At 41.9% G+C, this 18,992-nt stretch overlaps 1 protein-coding gene across 1 annotated transcript; it reads left to right on the forward strand.

Moving 5' to 3' along the window:
* The first annotated feature begins 6,175 nt into the window (after window positions 1–6,175).
* On the forward strand, window positions 6,176–18,071 carry LOC106576938 (potassium channel subfamily K member 18). The gene is made up of 3 exons (XM_014154480.3): window positions 6,176–6,990; window positions 7,251–7,406; window positions 16,257–18,071. The coding sequence occupies exons 1-3, from the start codon at window positions 6,762–6,764 to the stop codon at window positions 17,093–17,095; spliced, it is 1,224 nt and encodes a 407-aa protein (XP_014009955.1). The 5' UTR covers window positions 6,176–6,761; the 3' UTR covers window positions 17,096–18,071.
* Window positions 18,072–18,992: the final 921 nt, after the last annotated feature.

Genomic DNA, 18,992 nt, shown 5'->3' on the forward strand with positions numbered 1-18,992 from the left:
CCTGGTTTACCACACGGAGCCCTGCTGATCCGTCCGCTGATGTAACTGCACGAGGAGACCACAACAGACTTTCCTCCGTCACGTCGCCCCTCTAAGGCCTTTCTGTTAGCCTGCTAGCCCGCCGCTAGCTGCCTGAAGCAACGCACTGGACTCTTATGATCACCCGGCTACGCATGCCTCTCCCTAAAGTCACCATGCCTTGTCCATTGCTGTTTTGGTTTGTAACTGTTGTTTTATTTCACTGTAGAGCCTCTAGCACTGCTCAAAACGCCTCGGCTAACAATTTAGTTCCACCTCCCACACACGCAGTGACGTCACCTGGTTAAAATGCTATTTCTAGAGACAAAATCTCTATCATTATCACTATATGCACTGGTTTACCCCCACTGTATTCACATCCAACTATACCTTTGTCTGTACATTATGCCTTGAATATATTCTACCGTGCCCAGAAATCTGCTCCTTTTACTCTCTGTTCTGAACATGCTAGACGGCCAGTTCTGTTAGCCTTTAGCCGTAACCTTATCCTACTCCTCCTCTGTTCCTCTGGTGATGTAGAGGTTAATCCAGGCCCTGCAGTGTCTAGCTCCACTCCCATCCCCCAGGCTCTCTCATTTGTTGACTTCTGCAACCGTAAAAACCTTGGTTTCATGCATGTTAACATTAGAATCCTCCTCCCTAAGTTTGTTTTATTCACTGACCTAGCACACTCCACCAATCCAGATGTCCTAGCCGTGTCTGAATCCTGGCTTAGGAAGACCACCAAAAACCTTTAAATTTCCATCCCTAACTATAACATTTTCCAACAAGATAGAACTGCCAAAGGGGGCGGTGTTGCAATCTACTGCAAAGATAACCTGCAGAGTTCTGTCTTACTATCCAGGTCTGTACCCAAACAAATTGAGCTCCTACTTCTAAAAATTAACCTTTCCAGAAACAAGTCTCTCAACGTTGCCGCTTGCTATAGACCACCCTCTGCCCCCAGCTGTGCCCTCGACACCATATGTGATTTGATTGCCCCCGATCTATCTTCTGAGCTCGTGCTGCTAGGTGACCTAAACTGGGACATGCTTAACACCCCGGCCATCCTACAATCTAAGCTTGATGCCCTCAACCTCACACAACTTATCAATTAACCTACCAGATATAAGCCCAAATCCGTAAACACGGGCACCCTCATAGATCTCATCCTAACTAACTCGCCCTCCAAATACACCTCTGCTGTTTTCAATCAAGATCTCAGCGAGCACTGCCTCATTGCCTGCATCCGTAATGGGTCTGCGATCAAACGACCACCCCTCATCACTGTCAAACGCTCCCTAAAACACTTCTGCGAGCAGGCCTTTCTAATCGACCTGGCCGGGGTATACTGGAATGACATCGACCTCATCCCGACAGTAGAGGATGCCTGGATGTTCTTTAAAAGTGCCTTCCTCACCATCTTAAATAAGCAAGCCCCATTCAAAAAATGTAGAACCAGGAATAGATATAGCCCTTGGTTCACTCCAGACCTGTCTGCCCTTGACCAGCACAAACACCTGTGGTGTTGTACATTAGCATCGAATAGCCCACTTGATATGCAACTTTTCAGTGAAGTTAGGAACCAATATACACAGGCAGTTAGGAAAGCTAAGGCTAGCTTTTTAAACAGAAATTTGCATCCTGCAGTACAAACTCAAAAAAGTTCTGGGACACTGTAAAGTCCATGGATAATAAGAGGACCTCCTCACAGCTACCCACTGCTCTGAGGCTAGGAAACACTGTTACAACCGATAAATCCACTATAATTGAGAATTTCAATAAGCATTTCTCTACGGCTGGCCATGCTTTCCACCTGGCTACACCTACCCCACCCTCCACAGCAACCCGCCCAAGCCCCCACCATTTCTCCTTCACCCATATCCAGATAGCTGATGTTCTGAAAGAGCTGCAAAATCTGGAACCCTACAAATCAGCCGGGCTAGACAATCTGGACCCTTTCTTTCTAAAATGATCTGCCGAAATTGTTGCAACCCCTATTAGTAGCCTGTTCAACCTCTCTTTCATATCGTCTGAGATTCCCAACGATTGGAAAGCTGCCGCGGTCATCCCCCTATTCAAAGGGGGAGACACTCTAGACCCAAACTGCTACAGACCTATATATATCCTACCCTGCATCTCTAAGGTCTTCGAAAGCCAAGTTAACAAACAGATTACCGACCATTTTGAATCACACCGTACCTTTTCCGCTTTACAATCTGGTTTCAGAGCCGGTCATGGGTGCACCTCAGCCACGCTCAAGGTCCTTAACGATATCATAACCGCCATCGATAAGAGACATAACCGTGCAGCTGTATTCATCGACCTGGCCAAGGCTTTCGACTCTGTCAATCACCACATTCTTATTGGCAGACTCAACAGCCTTGGTTTCTCAAATGATTGCCTCGCCTGGTTCACCAACTACTTCTCTGATAGAGTTCAGTGTGTCAAATCGGAGGGCCTGTTGTCCGGACCTCTGGCAGTCTCTATGGGGGTGCCACAGGGTTCAATTCTTGGGCCGACTCTCTTCTCTGTATACATCAATGATGTTGCTCTTGCTGCTGGTGATTCTCTGATCCACCTCTACGCAGATGACACCATTCTGTATACTTCTGGCCCTTCTTTGGACACTGTGTTAACTAACCTCCAGACGAGCTTCAATGCCATACAACTCTCCTTCCGTGGCCTCCAACTGCTCTTAAACGCAAAGAAAACTAAATGCATGCTATTCAACCGATCATTGACCGCACCTGCCCGCCCATCCAGCATCACTACTCTGGACGGCTCTGACTTAGAATAGGTGGATAACTACAAATACCTGGGTGTCTGGCTAGACTGTAAACTCTCCTTCCAGACTCATATTAAGCATCTCCAATCCAAAATTAAATCTAGAATCGGCTTCCTATTTCGCAACAAAGCATCCTTCACTCATGCTGCCAAACATACCCTCGTAAAACTGACCATCCTACCGATCCTCGACTTCGGCGATGTCATCTATGAAATAGCCTCCAACACTCTACTCAACAAACTGGATGCAGTCTATCACACTGGCTACAGGTTATCTACAAGTCTCTGCTAGGTAAAGCCCCTCCTTATCTCAGCTCACTGGTCACCATAGCAGCACCCACTCGTAGCACGCAGTGTATATCTCACTGGTCACCCCCAAAGCCAATTCCTCCTTTGGTCGCCTATCCTTCCAGTTCTCTGCTGCCAATGACTGGAATGAACTGCAAAAATCTCTGAAGCTGGAGATTCCCATCTCCCTCACTAGCTTTAAGCACCAGCTGTCAGAGCAGCTCACAGATCACTGCACCTGTTCATACCCCATCTGTATACAGCCCATCTATCTACCTCATCCCCATACTGTATTTATTTATTTATTCTGCTCCTTTTGCACCCCAGTATCTCTACTTGCACATCAATCTTTTGCACATCTACCATTCCAGTGTTTAATTGCCATATTGTAATTACTTTGCCACCATGGCCTATTTATTGCCTTAATTCCCTTATTTTACCTAATTTGCACTCACTGTATATAGACTTTTTGTTTTCTTTTTTTCTGCTGTATTATTGACTGTATGTTTTGTTCATTCCATGTGTAACTCTGTGTTGTATGTGTCTAACTGCTATGCTTTATCTTGGCCAGGGCGCAGTTGCAAATGAGAACTTGTTCTCAACTAGCCTACCTGGTTAAATTAAAAAATTAAAAAATTAAAAAGATGTCCTAACCGACTTGCCAAAACTATAGTTTGTTAACCTGTTAGGGACAGACGTTCCGCTAGCGGAACGCCTCACCAATATCCAATGGTATAGAGTGGCGCGAATTACAAATACCTCAAATACAAAAACTTCAATTTTTCAAACATATGACTATTTTACACCATTTTAAAGACAAGACTATCCTTTATCTAACCACATTGTCCGATTTCAAAAAGGCTTTACAACGAAAACAAAACATTAGATTATGTCAGGAGAGTACCCTCACCAAAAATAATCACACAGCCATGTTCAAAGCAAGCATATATGTCACAAAAACCAAAACCACAGCTAAATGCAGCACTAACCTTTGATGATCTTCATCAGATGACACTCCTAGGACATTATGTTATAATTCTATCAAAAACCAGCTTTTTACATTAGCATGTTTTGTTCAGAACTAGCATACCCACCGAAAACTTCCGGTGAATTTACTAAATTACTCACGATAAACGTTGACAAAAAACATAACAATTATTTTAAGAATTATAGATACAGAACTCCTTTATGCAATCGCGGTGTCCGATTTTAAAATAGCTTTTCGGTGAAAGCACATTTTGTAATATTCTGAGTAGATAGCCCGGCCATCATGGCTAGCTATTTTGACACCCACCAAGTTTGGCACTCACCAAACTCAGATTTACTATAAGAAAAATTGGATTACCTTTGCTGTTCTTCGTCAGAATGCACTCCCAGGACTTTTACTTCAACAACCAATGTTGTTTGGGTTCCAAATAATCCATAGTTATATCCAAATAGCTCCGTTTTGTTTGTGCGTTCAAGTCACTATCCGAAGGGTGACGCGCTGGCACGTTTCGTGACAAAAAAATTCAAAATATTCCATTACCGTACTTCGAAGCATGTCAAACGCTGTTTAAAATCAATTTTTTGGCGATTTTTCTCGTAAAATAGCAATAATATTCCAACCGGGAGACGTTGTATCTGTTCAAACACTGAAAGTAAAACATGGAGTCGTGACATGCATGCGCACGCCAGTGCCATTGTTCCTCGAAGGACCACTCCCCCCGAAACCCCTGCTGTTTTTCGCCCAGAGACTGCAGAGCTATCATTCAACGTTCTGGCGCCTTCCTAGAGCCAATGAAAGCCTTAGAAAATGTCACGTTACAGCAGAGATCCTGTATTTTCGATAAAGAGGCTATAGAAGGACAAGAAATGGTCAGACAGGGTACTTCTCATATAGAATCTTCTCAGGTTTTGGCCTGCCATATGAGTTCTGTTATACTCACAGACACCATTCAAACAGTTTTAGAAACTTTAGGGTGTTTTCTATCCAAATCTACTAATTATATGCATATTCTAGTTTCTGGGCAGGCGTAATAACCAGATTAAATCGGGTACGTTTTTTATCCGGCCGTGAAAATACTGCCCCCTATCCCTAACAGGTTTTAACAAGAAATTTGTGGAGTGGTTGAAAAATGAGTTTTAATGACTCCAACCTAAGTGTATGTAAACTTCAGACTTCAACTGTATATACGTGTTTGTTTTGGGCTTCGTCCCTGTCATGTTCATGACGTACTCTATTTTGTGTAGAAAAATAAAATCCCCCTATTTCGTATTCCTGCGCCTGTCTTCTACATTATACAATGTGACATGAAGAATAAGAAAAAACTAGTCTGAGAATAAACCCTTTGTTGGCTCCTACCCATACTCACTCACTCATCCCCGCATAGGGCAGCAACAAAGGCTTCTACCCATAGAAGGTTCTTCATTGCCTGTCTCAAAAAATTGGACAACCTTCTGGTAGGTTAGTTTCGTTACTTGTGTTTCGGTGAACCACGCTCACATGATGAAGCACCTTGCTTGAGACCTTAAAATACACACCCATCCATGCAGTCCTTTCGGATCTTGGCTTCAGTCTCAAAAGACTTTGAATGGACCGTCTGACATTGTGCACCTTTTAACGTGATTTGTTGGATTAAACAGGACAGGATCAATTGAAAGCTAAATACAAATATTTAGAGTATATTTCTTGCTTCACGGAAGGCTCTTTGTACAGATGTAGGATCTTAACTTGATCACTCTGTTGCAGAACATTTCTGCGTTGCAGGAAATGTAAAACTTGTAGTGTATCTGGGGTTTAAAAAGGCTTCTGAAGTTTGTAATTTCCGCTTTTAAATTTCAGACTTAATTTTCCCTTACACAAAATGTATCAACCAGAAGAGGCTGGTGGGAGGAGCTATACAGGCTGATTGTAGTGGCTGGAATGGAATCAATTAAATGGAGTCAAACACTGTGCTTGTGCAATTCCACTGATTTCCTCCAGCAGCCTCATCTGGTATCAACTCTACAAAAATGTTCATTAATTATAATCCACATAATCATTAATTTTTCTGCTGTAGCAAACTGGTTCAAATGAAGATCCTACACCTAAAGACGTAATATCACAACCAAGTAAAGCAGTAGGCCTATTTAGCCAATGTATTAGGTGATGGTCATAATTCAGCCAATGATTTCCATTGTGATTCATGGCAGCAGAAGTTTGTTGTAATGTTTGTAGGATGTTTTTATGGCAGTTTTGTCGCTGTGCCTTGTAGGGAATTCCCTGTTTTACTGGCTGGAATATGAGAAGATCCTGTTGTTCTTCGGAAACAACAGCGGCATTCATATGGGGCTAGCTAAATATAGATGGCGTCAACACCTGTCGCTCAATGCTCAAAAAGGCGAGGGGGCAAGATCAAATTGTGTTACTGATTAAAATGGCAATTGCATTATCCAGTTTAGGAGGCTTTAATGTGGAATCAAGTACAAAACGAATAAATGTCCTCTTTTGTGGAGTTTCAAAATAGCCTACCTGAGAGATGAAGTCAATAGCACTTGTCTCCTGGGGGACTTCGATTTAGTGTTAGCTTAATGAGGGGGGATGGCGGGCACATATCATTCTGCGCTTCTCGCCGGACGGTCTTGACAGCCTTGCCATGGAGAGAGAATTTTGCATCACGTTCCAATAGTTTTTCAGAGACTGTAAGATGTCGTTGGCATTGGGAAAAACACGAAGTTCGATAGAGAATTCCAAAAAGTGTGCTTCAAAGCTATGGAAGCTGTTTCCTCACGTTTTTCTCATACTTTCACTCGTCGGATATGCTGCCTTGGGAGCGGTGCTATTCTGGTGCATTGAGGGAGGGAGTGTGTACAAAACAGAAGGGGAATATCATGAGTTTTTGGGTAAACTGTTGCGCACAATTGAGAATTATCCAGGTAAGGTAAATCAATCAATCAATCAAATGTATTTATAAAGCCCTTTTTACATCAGCCGATGTTACAAACTGCTATACAGAAACTCAGCCTAAAAAGGCCAGAAAGCTAGATTTATTATTATTATTATTATAATATAGGGCTAACGTCTTTATAGATGGGATGAAAATAGGATTTTTACATTGCATTTTTTTAATGTGTTGTAAATGTGTTCAAAAATGTTTACAGCTAACTTCATTCAAATAATTGCCTTTTATTTACAGGTAATTTGTCCAGCAATTCTTCTCAAGAACAACATTTGGTGAAAGAACTAGAGAAAGAAATCAACGGGGGGTTCAAATCCATATGGCTTCAACGTCCAGAGCGATGGACATTCTATGGATCCCTGTTCTTCTGTTGTACTGTATTCACAACCGTGGGTAAGTCATCTAATTTACTAACTTTTAAGTTAAGTTTCGTCTTAAGTTAAAAGACATGCAAAACAAACACAAAATAGGCCTAATTAAGACAGCACATTAGGCCTACAGTATACTAAAATATAATTGTGCTGGTGTTGTAGACCATTTGCAAAATGTTTGGGCTCATTTGATTCTCTTTGTAAATGTATAGCCTCATTAGGACAATATAGATAGATACTCTCACTTGTTATGCCTGGTTATGGATTGTTATGCATGGGCACCACTGATATAGATTGCCTCTAAGCAACAATGGCTTTCCTGTCAAAATGAAGCCCACCTGAAATAAATATCAATGTATTTGTAACACCAGGCATGATGTATTAGTACAAATTCATTACAATCTTCTTTACAAATAGGACACTGTCTCTCTCATCTCTATAGTCACTGAAATTTCCACCACATTAGATCATGTTTGCCTCAGGCTTGATGAACTTTGGTCTTTGTGTGCTGTGTGCCATGCTCACTGAGTGAACTGATGTTATCAGGCTGTAAATGAGAGTGGATCTGCTCTCCATCAATCAGCAGTCAACTATGAAACAACGGGTTTGGCCAACAGGGATTGAAAATTTGATATTTTGGGGATTTGTCTATCTGTAATTCATACCATAGCTGATTTGACTCCTACCATACCTCACTGATAAATAGTTTGTCATTAAATGGAAATACTGTGGAATACACATTACACATTTGTGCATGTTACATCGGAGCATTTCATGGACACCGTTATCACTAGTATTAACAGATCGATGTGTAAACATTTTCAAAAAAAGTCTGGACTGTAGTACAAATTCATATCCATCAAACCCTTATCATTTGTCAAATGAATTGTTAAAACAATGGTTGACATTGACATACTTGTATCTAGTAGCACATGCAATGTCAATATACATAGAGTAGATTACCGCGTTCCCTAAATTAAACAAATTTGGTTTCTTGACCACCTCCCATACAATTGTTTTCCGGAGGAAACCATTTTTTAATTGAGTTTAAAATGACTGCATTAATGTCAAATAAATTAGCCTTTCCGGGGACAACAGGAATGAGCTATAATGGCAGTATTCAAAACCAAATTAGTTAAATGGCAGAAGACTGTGTTAGGGATGTTATTCTTACACTTTATAAAACGTACAGACAAAAAGAACAGTTGGCTGTGCTCTGCATTCATTCTTGCTAGCACCTTGTGGTTCTCATCTGCAGACAGCTGCTGCAAAGAATGGGGGGGAGGTTGCCATGTTCTGTGCACTTTTCATGTGTCAGTCCCTGTGGTGTAGGTTCACGCTGGGCTCAGACCCTCTCTGATTGCGATGATCACTACCAGGGACAAAATCGCTGCTTTGATTGCACCATAAGATGATGATGTCATATAAATAATTGAAATCAGAGGCTGTGCCCATAAGATTAATACAGGAGTATTTGTGTCTTAAGATGTGCCTATATACATAATATGAACTGTCTATGATATATGTGGTCATTGACTATACAACTACTACCATCTTGAGGGAGTGTGAGGACAATGTAATGTAATGTTAGCCTTCCCTGTAGCTCAGTTGGTAGAGCATGGTGTTTGCAACACCAGGGTTGTGGGTTCGATTCCCACGGGGGGCCAGCACAGAAAAAAGAAAAAATGTATGAGTTGTATGAAATGTTTGCATTCACTACTGTAAGTCGCTCTGGATAAGAGCGTCTGCTAAATGACTAAAATGTAAAAAAAAAAAAAAAATGTAAATGTCCAGTGGTTAAAGTAACAAGATAAGATATTGGTTAGCCTTCTCTTTCAACACTCCTTTAGTGAAGAACATAGATCATTGACTTGGCCTCACCCCCAGTCTTGACTTCACTCAACAGCCATTTCAAGCCACAGCTTCAGCATTAGTGCCTAGCCGTGATTGCTAATGGACCATTCCCATCAACTGCATTTGCAGACAGTTTTTCACACATGCATATTATGTAGTTCTTGTTCAGCATTGTTCTGAATCTCAAAACTTTTAGTGAATCAAATCAAATATGTATTCGTCACATGCTTCGTAAACAACAGGTGTGGACTAACAGGGAAATGCTTACTTACAGGCCCTTCCCAACAATGCAGAGAGAAAGAAAATAGAGAAATAAAGGAAAAGTAAAACTGTAATAATAGAGAGCATTTTAACTCTGTAATAATACTATAGATACACAATGAGCAACGATAACTTGGCTATATACATGGGTCGATGTGCAGGGGTACGAGGTAATTGAGGTACATGTAGATACAGTATGTGCATATAACAACCCCTCTTTTACGCTACTGCTACTCGCTGTTCATCATATATGCATAGTCACTTTAACCATATCTACATGTACATACTACCTCAATCAGCCTGACTAACTGGTGTCTGTATGTAACCTCGCTACTTTTATAGCCTCGCTACTGTATATAGCCTGTCTTTTTACTGTTGTTTTATTTCTTTACCTACCTATTGTTCACCTAATACCTTTTTTGCACTATTGGTTAGAGCCTGTAAGTAAGCATTTCACTGTAAGGTCTACACCTGTTGTATTCGGCGCACGTGACAAATACACTTTGATTTGATTTTGATATAACTAGGAATAAAGTGACAGATAGTAAACAGTAGCAGCAGCATATGTGATCAGTCAAAAAAGTTAGTGCAAAAAGGTTCTATGCAGATAGTCAAGGTAGCTATTTGGTTAATTATTTAACTAACTATTTATCAGTCTTATGGCTTGGGGGTAGAAGCTGTTCAGGGTCCTGCTGGTTCCAGACTTGGTGCATCAGTACCATTTGCCATGTGGTAGCAGAGAGAACAGTCTATAACTTGGGTAGCTGGAGTCTTTGACAATTTTTAGGGCCTTCCTCTATACAGTTGGCATAGAGGAAGGATGATTTTCTAGTGAGCCATGCTGTATTGAACCAAACATTTACCGATCATATATCGGAAAGTGAAATGGGAAAGGTTGCTAGATTCCATTTTTAATTTTCTAATGTTGTGGGAGTACCTGCAGGGGAAGTTCAGAAATGTTTACATGTAGGCTTCTTTTCACTCTTTCTGTGATTGTAGTTGATCCCCAAAAACTTTTTTTCCCTCCATATTTTGTTTCATTACATAGACAATTGTCATCACTTGCCATTGACTACAAGGCATTATGCAAATGTTACTAAAACATGTTAGAAAACACTCCAAAACACTCCAAACCAGGTAATATTACATCAGAAACCCATTTTGAATGACATCTCTGCACTCAATTTTTTTGTTAATGTTCCACTTTATGTTCATAAAATACATTAGGAAGTCTGTTAAGGTCGGATATATGATAGTTATCATGGTCCATTTATGTTGGGGTTAATGGCTAATAGCTTGGTCGGCAAACAGGAAGGCCACAAATTACTGAAGAAAGTCCCTCGAAGACCCAAATGCATTTCACATCACCAGAAGCAGATTAGAGGTCTCAAGACTGACTTCTTTCCACATTATTGATAATTATTGCTTTCTAGGTTCCAATCTCCAAGATCACCACAATATATTCTCATGTCACTATCAGAAAACCACAATGGATCTTATCTCAACTATGTTTCCTCTTTATCCCATCGTAGTCAAATTGTAAATGATTGAGCTTGTATGACATATTGTTATTATACATTTGTTGTTAATGCTATGACTTGTGTCTATAGTCACTCTTATGAAGCTTCAATGTTACATCATGTAACCATCATTACCAGGGACACTCTCGCAATAGTCTTGGATATCCCAGACCTTGGAGTATCGTAAACTAGGCAACGGCACAAGGTCTGGGGAGGATGTCGGCTTCTCTCTGACATTCCGAAAGGGAGAAATACAATTCAGGGTAGGGTCCTTTTCAGACACACAACTCTCCCAACAAACCACGAGTTTGGGTATGCGGGGCTTAAAATGCAAGCGGGAATTGTGCTCATGTTTAGCTCATTGAGGTATAGTAAAAACTGGAGACTGCATCCAAGACCTTTGTTTTCAAGGTAATCTACTCACGTTCACATATGGTAATTCATGGGCCGTCTATATCCGGGTTGCATCCGGTTTATACCGACCAACATCACATGCACAACTAGCACAGTGTGCACAGGAAGCAGCTTGAGCTGCAACGACATCATCACGTAATCCAAAAAGATAACGAGCGCGCTGAGAGTCGGGAAGCAAGTTCAGGGAGTGAGTGTTTTAATAAATAAATGAAACGATAAACACGAAACACAAACAAGGCACCGACATGAAAACAGAGTCAATAACACCTGAGGAAAGAACCAAGAGGAGTGACAGATATAGGGAAGATAATCAAGGAGGTGATGGAGTCCAGGTGATTGTCAAGAGGTGCGCGAGACGATGGTAACAGGTGTGCGGGATAATCAGCAGCCTGATGACCTAGAGGCCGGAGAGGGACTATACGTGACAGTACCCCCTCCCCGAAGCGCGGCTCCAGCTGCAAGACGCGGTCAAAGGGGACGAACCCGGGGATCAGGAGCGGACCGGTCACCCCTGCTGATGCGCGAGAACCTGTCACGCCAGCTGAGGCATGGGAACCTGTCGAGTCAGCTGGGGCGCGGGAACCTGACAGATCGGTTGAGGCAGGGGAGCCTGGGGATCCGGCTGAGGCATGAAAGCCCGACGAGCCGGCTGAGGCATGAAAACCTGACAAGCCGGTGGAAGCACGGGAGCCTGGCGATCCGGCTAAGGCATGAAAGCCCGACGAGCCGGCTGAGGCAGGGAAACCTGGCAATCTGGTTGAGGCATGAGAGCTTGTAGCAGTTCCCAGACCCGACGTCATTACTCTGACACAAAAATAAAATTAAAAAACACTCCCTGATGCTTCCTTTGGGTGAGGTGTTATTCTATAATGAGCGCACTTGAGAGTCGGGAAGCAAGTTCAGGGAGTGAGTGTTTTAATAAATAAATGAAACAGTAAATACGAAACACAAGCAATGCACCGACATGAAAACCGAGTCAATAACACCTGAGGAAAGAACCAAGGGGAGTGACAGATATAGGGAAGATAATCAAGGAGGTGATGGAGTCCAGGTGATTGTCAAGAGGGCAGGTGCACGAGACGATGGTGATAATCAGTAGCCTGACGACCCAGAGGCCGGAGAGGGAGTATACGTGACATAAAACATGGCAGACATTGGATGAATGTACAATTTTAATATCTTCGGCTGTGAAAACATATATTGGCCTTAGCAACAATTATTAGAATAATTCAATTGATGTTTTGTGCACAAAGGTGATGACTAAAGTGTCTTAATAGGAACTTTCTAATCTGACTTCTCTATGTAGCCATGTATGGAAATTGTCTTTCTGGGCCAAGCATCAGTTAAACTGCAGTACCAAAGCAAAACTGTAGGAGCAGTTGAAGCTGTGCTTTTAGACCGGCACCCTGGCCCCTTGGTTTAACTAGGGCAAAATGCCACTACGGCAGTGAGGTTAATAATGTTCCCTCTCGTTTTTTTCGGCACTGAGCAAATTTCAGGTCTGCTGAGCGCAAACTTGAACTTTCTGAAAATTCTGTGCAACTTCCAGCGCGCGTTTACTGTGAACACTGAGGCTGTACCACCTTTAAGTTACAGTTTTAACAGTGGCCAAGTAGGCTACTGTGGTTATTTGATCATAATGTAGACCTACCAGAGTGGACTACCATAAAAAACAATGGAGAAAATGCATCCCATAACATTTGAGCTGTTCTATCATTCAGCCTTCAGTTGCAGCCAATGTGTGGTGTTCAATGTACACCGGGGGGCCTCCCACTCCTCTTTCTATTCTGGTTAGAGCCAGTTTGCGCTGTTCTGTGAAGGGAGTAGTACACAGCGTTGTACGAGATATTCAGTTTCTTGGCAATTTCTCACATGGAATAGCCTTCATTTCTCAGAACAAGAATAAACTGACAAGTTTCAGAAGAAAGTCTTTGTTTCTGGCCATATTGAGCCTGTAACGAACCCACAAATCTGATGCTCCAGATACTCAACTACTCTAAAGAAGGCCAGTTTTATTGCTTCTTTAATCAGCACGACAATTTTCAGCTGTGCTAACATAATTGCAAAAGGGTTTTCTAATGTTCAATTACCCTTTTAAAATGATAAACTTGCACTAGCTTACACAACGTGACATTGGAACACAATGGTTGCTGATAATGGGCCTCTGTACGCCTATGTAGATATTCCATTAAAAATCAGCCGTTTCCAGCTACAATAGTCATTTACAACATTAACAATGTCTACACTGTATTTCGGATCAATTTGATGTTATTTTAATGGACAAAAAATGTGCTTTTCTTTAAAAAACAAGGACATTTCTAAGTGACCCTAAACTTTTGAATGGTAGTGTATGTCTGTATGGTCAAAAGACTATACCACTATACTATATATGGAAATAACTTGTTTTGATATAGACATTGCCATTGAGGGCTTCCGCCATTTAAAAGTAGTCAACTGGGTGGGGATTCCTATGGGTTGGGAGTGATCAGCCAATGATCAGAGAGCGTTGTCTATTTCAAATTGGGTTGCGTATAGTTCGTAAACCAAAGACTAAGGTAATATCTAAGAGCCAAGACCAAGATTTATACCAGGACATTGGTCCCAAGATTCAGACCCAGACCCAGTGAGTTTAGACCATGACAAGTTACTGTGCTCTGCTATACTGTATCCTACTGTACTGTTCTCTACTGTACTCTACTGTTCTGTGCTCGAGTTTACTCTTCTTGCGTTTCTAACAATTTAAGAAAGGGCCCATGGACTCTTGATCTAGTGGTCTTGGTCTGTAGAGTACAGTAGGGTAGAGATTAGTAGAGCACAGTACAGTATAGTAGAGCACAGTACAGTAGAGTACAGTAGAGTAGGGTACAGTACAGTAGAGTACAGTCGAGAATAGTAGGGTACAGTACAGTAGAGTACAGTATAGCACATTATAGATGTCTGTTTTAGCCAAATAGATGTCAATGTTTGTCCACTACCCACATCATGGTCCTCTGTAGTAGAGATCTGCGGAGAACTGATTTATTAGTACCCGCCCCCACAGGTTTTTTTATTAGTGCCCGCCCCCACAGGTTTTTTGCCAACACCGACCTGCTCCTGCCAGATCTCATCCAGCTCCTGCCTGCAGTCCCACAATGTTAAAATTACACATCTTCAAAACCACCATCTTATGCATTATAATGTGCAATGAATGCATGATTTCATAAGACATTTTCTAGTTGGAATAAAGTAATGTTATTAAAACAAACTCCAGTGTAACCCATTTGAAGCAGCCCAGACAAAAGTCACTGCAGACAGAACATAAAAAAAGAATGAATGAGTTCACCTCGTAAACTTTCCAAGTCCAAACGCATCTCAACTTGAACTGTGAGTAAGAGAAAGGTAAGGCAACAAATAGGCTATTGATAGGCTGACTAGTGCCCAATCATAATATCCATTATTTCATTACCTTTAGAAAATTATTAACATACTTTCCAGTGAGAACTGCAAACGGATTGCTTTTATAATTCCTTTTAGAATTTATCACAAGTGACCAAATAAACTCAATCATATCGGAGAATTGTTTTTGCCAACACTTTTTGAAGCAGACGTGCCAGCTGGTTGTGTAACGTGAGCCCCAGTTAGAGGCGGGGAGAGGAGAGGGACACATGCAGCCAGAATGAAATCAAATCAATTGTTATTGGTCACATACACATGGTTAGCAGATGTTATTGCGAGTGTAGCGAAATGCTTGTGCTTCTAGTTCCGACAGAGCAGCAATACCTAACAAGTAATATGTAACAATTTCACAACAAATACCTAATAGAATGATTCATGTGATAAGTGGTTTTATAACAATTCACAGCGCATTTAAAACGGCGATGCGACCATTATGAAATAATTTACGGGACAAACTCTTGGAAGAGTCTTGGCGGTTCCAAACTTCTTCCATTTAAGAATGATGGAGGCCACTGTGTTCACGGGGACCTTCAATGCTGCAGAAATGTTTTGGTACTCTTCCCCAGATCTGTGCCTCAACACAATTCTGTCTTGGAGCTCTACGGACAATTCCTTCAACCTCATGGTTTGGTTTTTGCTCTGACATGCACTGTCAACTGTGGGACCTTATATAGACAGATGTGTGCCTTTCCAAATCATGTCCAATCAATTGAATTTACCACAGGTGGACTCCAAGTTCTAAAAACATCTCAAGGATGATCAATGGAAACAGGATGCACTGAGCTCAATTTCGAGCCTCATTGCAAAGGGTCTGAATACTTATGTAAATAAGGTATTTCAGTTTTTTTGCAAACATTTCTAGAAACCTGTCTTTGCTTTGTCATTATGGGGTATTGTGTGTATATTGATGAGAGAAAAAATAATTATATCCATTTTAGAATCAGGCTGTAATGTAACAAAAAGTGAAGGGGTCTGAATACTTTCCGAATGCACTGTAGAATTAGACATAATGATTATGGCTCTAAATTTCCTCCCCCCTCCACCCTCACATACTTCGAGCCCCTTATAAAATAATGGGTGTATGATGCCCCTGCCTGAGCATACAGTTAGTTATCTGTCCCTGAATGCCCTCAGAGAGAAGCATCAGCAAATCCACTATTAGAAATGACCAACAGATGGCAGCAATAGATCTAAAACCATGTTTGACAAACTATATTCTTTCAATCTTCTACACATCTTTTTTTGTATGTTAGGAGCAGACATTTTTACAATATAATTTGAGGTTGGACACAAAATTATTGTTGTCAATAAAGAGAATATTTGGATATGAGAGGGAAATAAGTAAGCTACCTGTATCACCCCATACCCTGCTGCTCTTGTTGTCTCAGGTTATGGAGAGATCTATCCGGTGACCCTGTCTGGTAAGGTGGTCTGTATCCTGTATGCCATGGTCGGTATCCCCCTCATGCTCCTGGTTATCACAGATGTGGGAGACCTCCTGGCCATGCTCCTCTCCAGGGCCTACTGCCACCTGCACACTCTTTTCTGCCGGTTGCCCCAATACGGCCGCTGGTCCCCCTCCCATGACACAGAGAAGCCAGGGCACGGGGGCCAGGGGGGCTTCCCGGACGGGACCTATACCTTCAGCCACGAGGTGGTGGTCCGGGAGCCCATGGACATCCGACAGGTCCTCCACAGCCAGCAGTCTGTGAAGCGCAAGTCCATCCAGCTGCGAAACAACATAGAGATCTTCAACCGCATCATTGCACGGGAGAACTTCAACAGGCAGGGCCCACTGGTGCGGAGCCTTTCCTGCCCTGAGCTGGACCGCATGCCCCCCTTGCCCAAGGGCTTTGCCATCTGGGACTTCACAGGCATCGGGGACAATATGGACAAGCTGAACGTGCCGCTGCTCCTCATCCTGGTGGTGGTGTTTGCCTATATCCTGTTTGGAGGCCTCATCCTGCCCCTGTGGGAGACAGAGTTCGACACCTTTGACGCCTACTACTTTTGCTTCATCACCCTCACCACCATCGGCTTCGGTGACATCGTGCCCAACCACCCCAAGTACTTCATGCTCACTTTTGTCTTCATCATCATGGGCATGGCCATCATGTCCATGGCCTTCAAGCTGGGCCAGTCACGCATCGTCAGCTGCTACCGCCAGTGCATGCGCTGCATCAGCGGGGGGATGGTAGAGAGGTTTGACGAGTTGGGGAGCGACTGAGAAAAAGATTTTCGCCCTCCACCGGGTGGCTCAAGAGTTCTAGGGTTATAAGGCCCTGCCATTGTGGGTCCAAAAAGCACTAAGCACGAAGTTCTGTACGGCTGACTTGGGAACAGTGTCTAGCTCAGTGGGGTGCAAAGCTAACTCTTGAGCTGACCCCTCCTCATTAGCTTGAGCAAATGAAAATGTGCATGTGACCAAAGCTTAAGCAAAATTGTGTGACTTTATGTATGTGAGATTTATCTTACATGTCTGTTGCCCGAATATAGAAATGCACTCTTTGTCTGGATATATTTATCCAACAAGTTACTTATACTATCTATGGTATGTATACATGTTGTCTACAGTTCAACCTGTTGTTCCAATACTCTACCTTTGATTTAGGATGGGGACATCCCAATCTACTGTTGGTAGATTTGACTGAAGCTGCAATGACTGCTGCATTGGTTAGAATTGTTTATGAGTCTTTGTTCAAGTTGTGAGATAAGTGCACATTAAAGCTTGCACCTGCATTTTTCAGTGCCTCCTCTATAGGGAATAATATGGTAGCAGTTTATTTTTACAGTACTGTACCACTGTTATTTATTTACCTTGTATTTATTATCAATGTATACTTTCTGGTGCTTGCTTAAAATAATTCAACACAATTAGTAGCTATAGCACCTGGTACCAAATGGTTATTGTTGTGTATGTATCATGTATAAATACTTGGTAATGTATGTACGGTAAAATGAAGTACTACCAATACGTTTTTTTCAAATTGGCTTCTGTGTTCATTGAGCTAAGGTGTCAGTTATTAAGCTAGTCTTTGGCTGTGTGCTTTTTATGTGCCAGCCGTAACTCCTAACATGCAAATATAGTGGAGAAATATGAGAAATACATGTTTGTTGTTAATCACCCTGCATGCATAAGCTTATGCTGTCTAGCAAACTGTATATCCTGCTTTCACATCACCATTAAAACACGTTCAGGTCAATGTGTGGTGTCTAAATGTTTTCCGAAACAAATGACATGAGACATCGTGAGACAGTAAATTCCAAAGAACAAAATATGATATGCTTATATCCTTTTAGTATGGCAGCAAATTCTCAGAGAACAGAAAGAAAAAAGAAAGGTAGAGAGTGGTCTGAAAAAGGGCCCATAACTCAACCTGAGGAACAATGTTGTAAAGGGAGGTTTGTTGTCAATGGCCAATCACAGGAGACCACAACCAACATACCATTTCACATAAAACCCCAGTAGCAACAACATAGGCCTACTACATTTCAGGAAAGCTGTGTCATTACATGTTGATGTAACCAATAGATAAAATAGTTCAATCTACTCCTACAGCAACAACATACTAATAAATCACAAAAAAATAAAGGTACAAATTCAATTACGGTTGAGAAAAGGTGTTCTTGGTAAACTTGTGTTGGCTATGTAATCGAAGGGGCAGGAAGCTATGGTTACTCAATGAGCTGGAGATCTCATAGATCAGTCAAGGGGGTAAATAGGCTACAATGATTGTAGGATCATGTAATTGAGTGGGTGAAACGTGATGGTCATTTTTTTTATATTTATAATACAAGCCTTCTTGGACTACATCCTGACTTGGGTGATCCTTTAGATGTGGATGAAACTGGTGGGAGTTTGAATATGTCAATATGGTTAAGATTTGCTTCAGTTTAACTGGATGAAAGTGGTGGATAAATCCAGTGCTAAAAAAAATCACTGCAATTACACTTTCAGTCGCGTGAAGTCTAGACAGATTACAGCCGCATCTTTATGTCTCCACAGAGGTGGAAATGCAAAGATAGGTTGTTCCCCGTTTATGGCAACACATAGGCCTGCTAGTGTTCGTTTTGCATTGTCTCATGAAGATGCAACAGACATCATAAAACACAAGGCGGTGCCA

The sequence above is a fragment of the Salmo salar genome, chromosome 18, assembly GCF_965601325.2.
Source record: "Salmo salar chromosome 18, fSalSal1, whole genome shotgun sequence".
Classification (NCBI taxonomy): domain Eukaryota; kingdom Metazoa; phylum Chordata; class Actinopteri; order Salmoniformes; family Salmonidae; genus Salmo; species Salmo salar.

Excerpts from the sequence above, each read along its gene's own strand:
- LOC106576938 (XM_014154480.3), top strand. The coding sequence starts at position 6,762 with ATGTCGTTGGCATTGGGAAAAACACGAAGTTCGATAGAGAATTCCAAA. Across the intron at positions 6,991-7,250 it reads CACAATTGAGAATTATCCAG|GTAATTTGTCCAGCAATTCT; the intron begins GTAAGGTAAATC and ends TTTTATTTACAG. Across the intron at positions 7,407-16,256 it reads TACTGTATTCACAACCGTGG|GTTATGGAGAGATCTATCCG; the intron begins GTAAGTCATCTA and ends TTGTTGTCTCAG.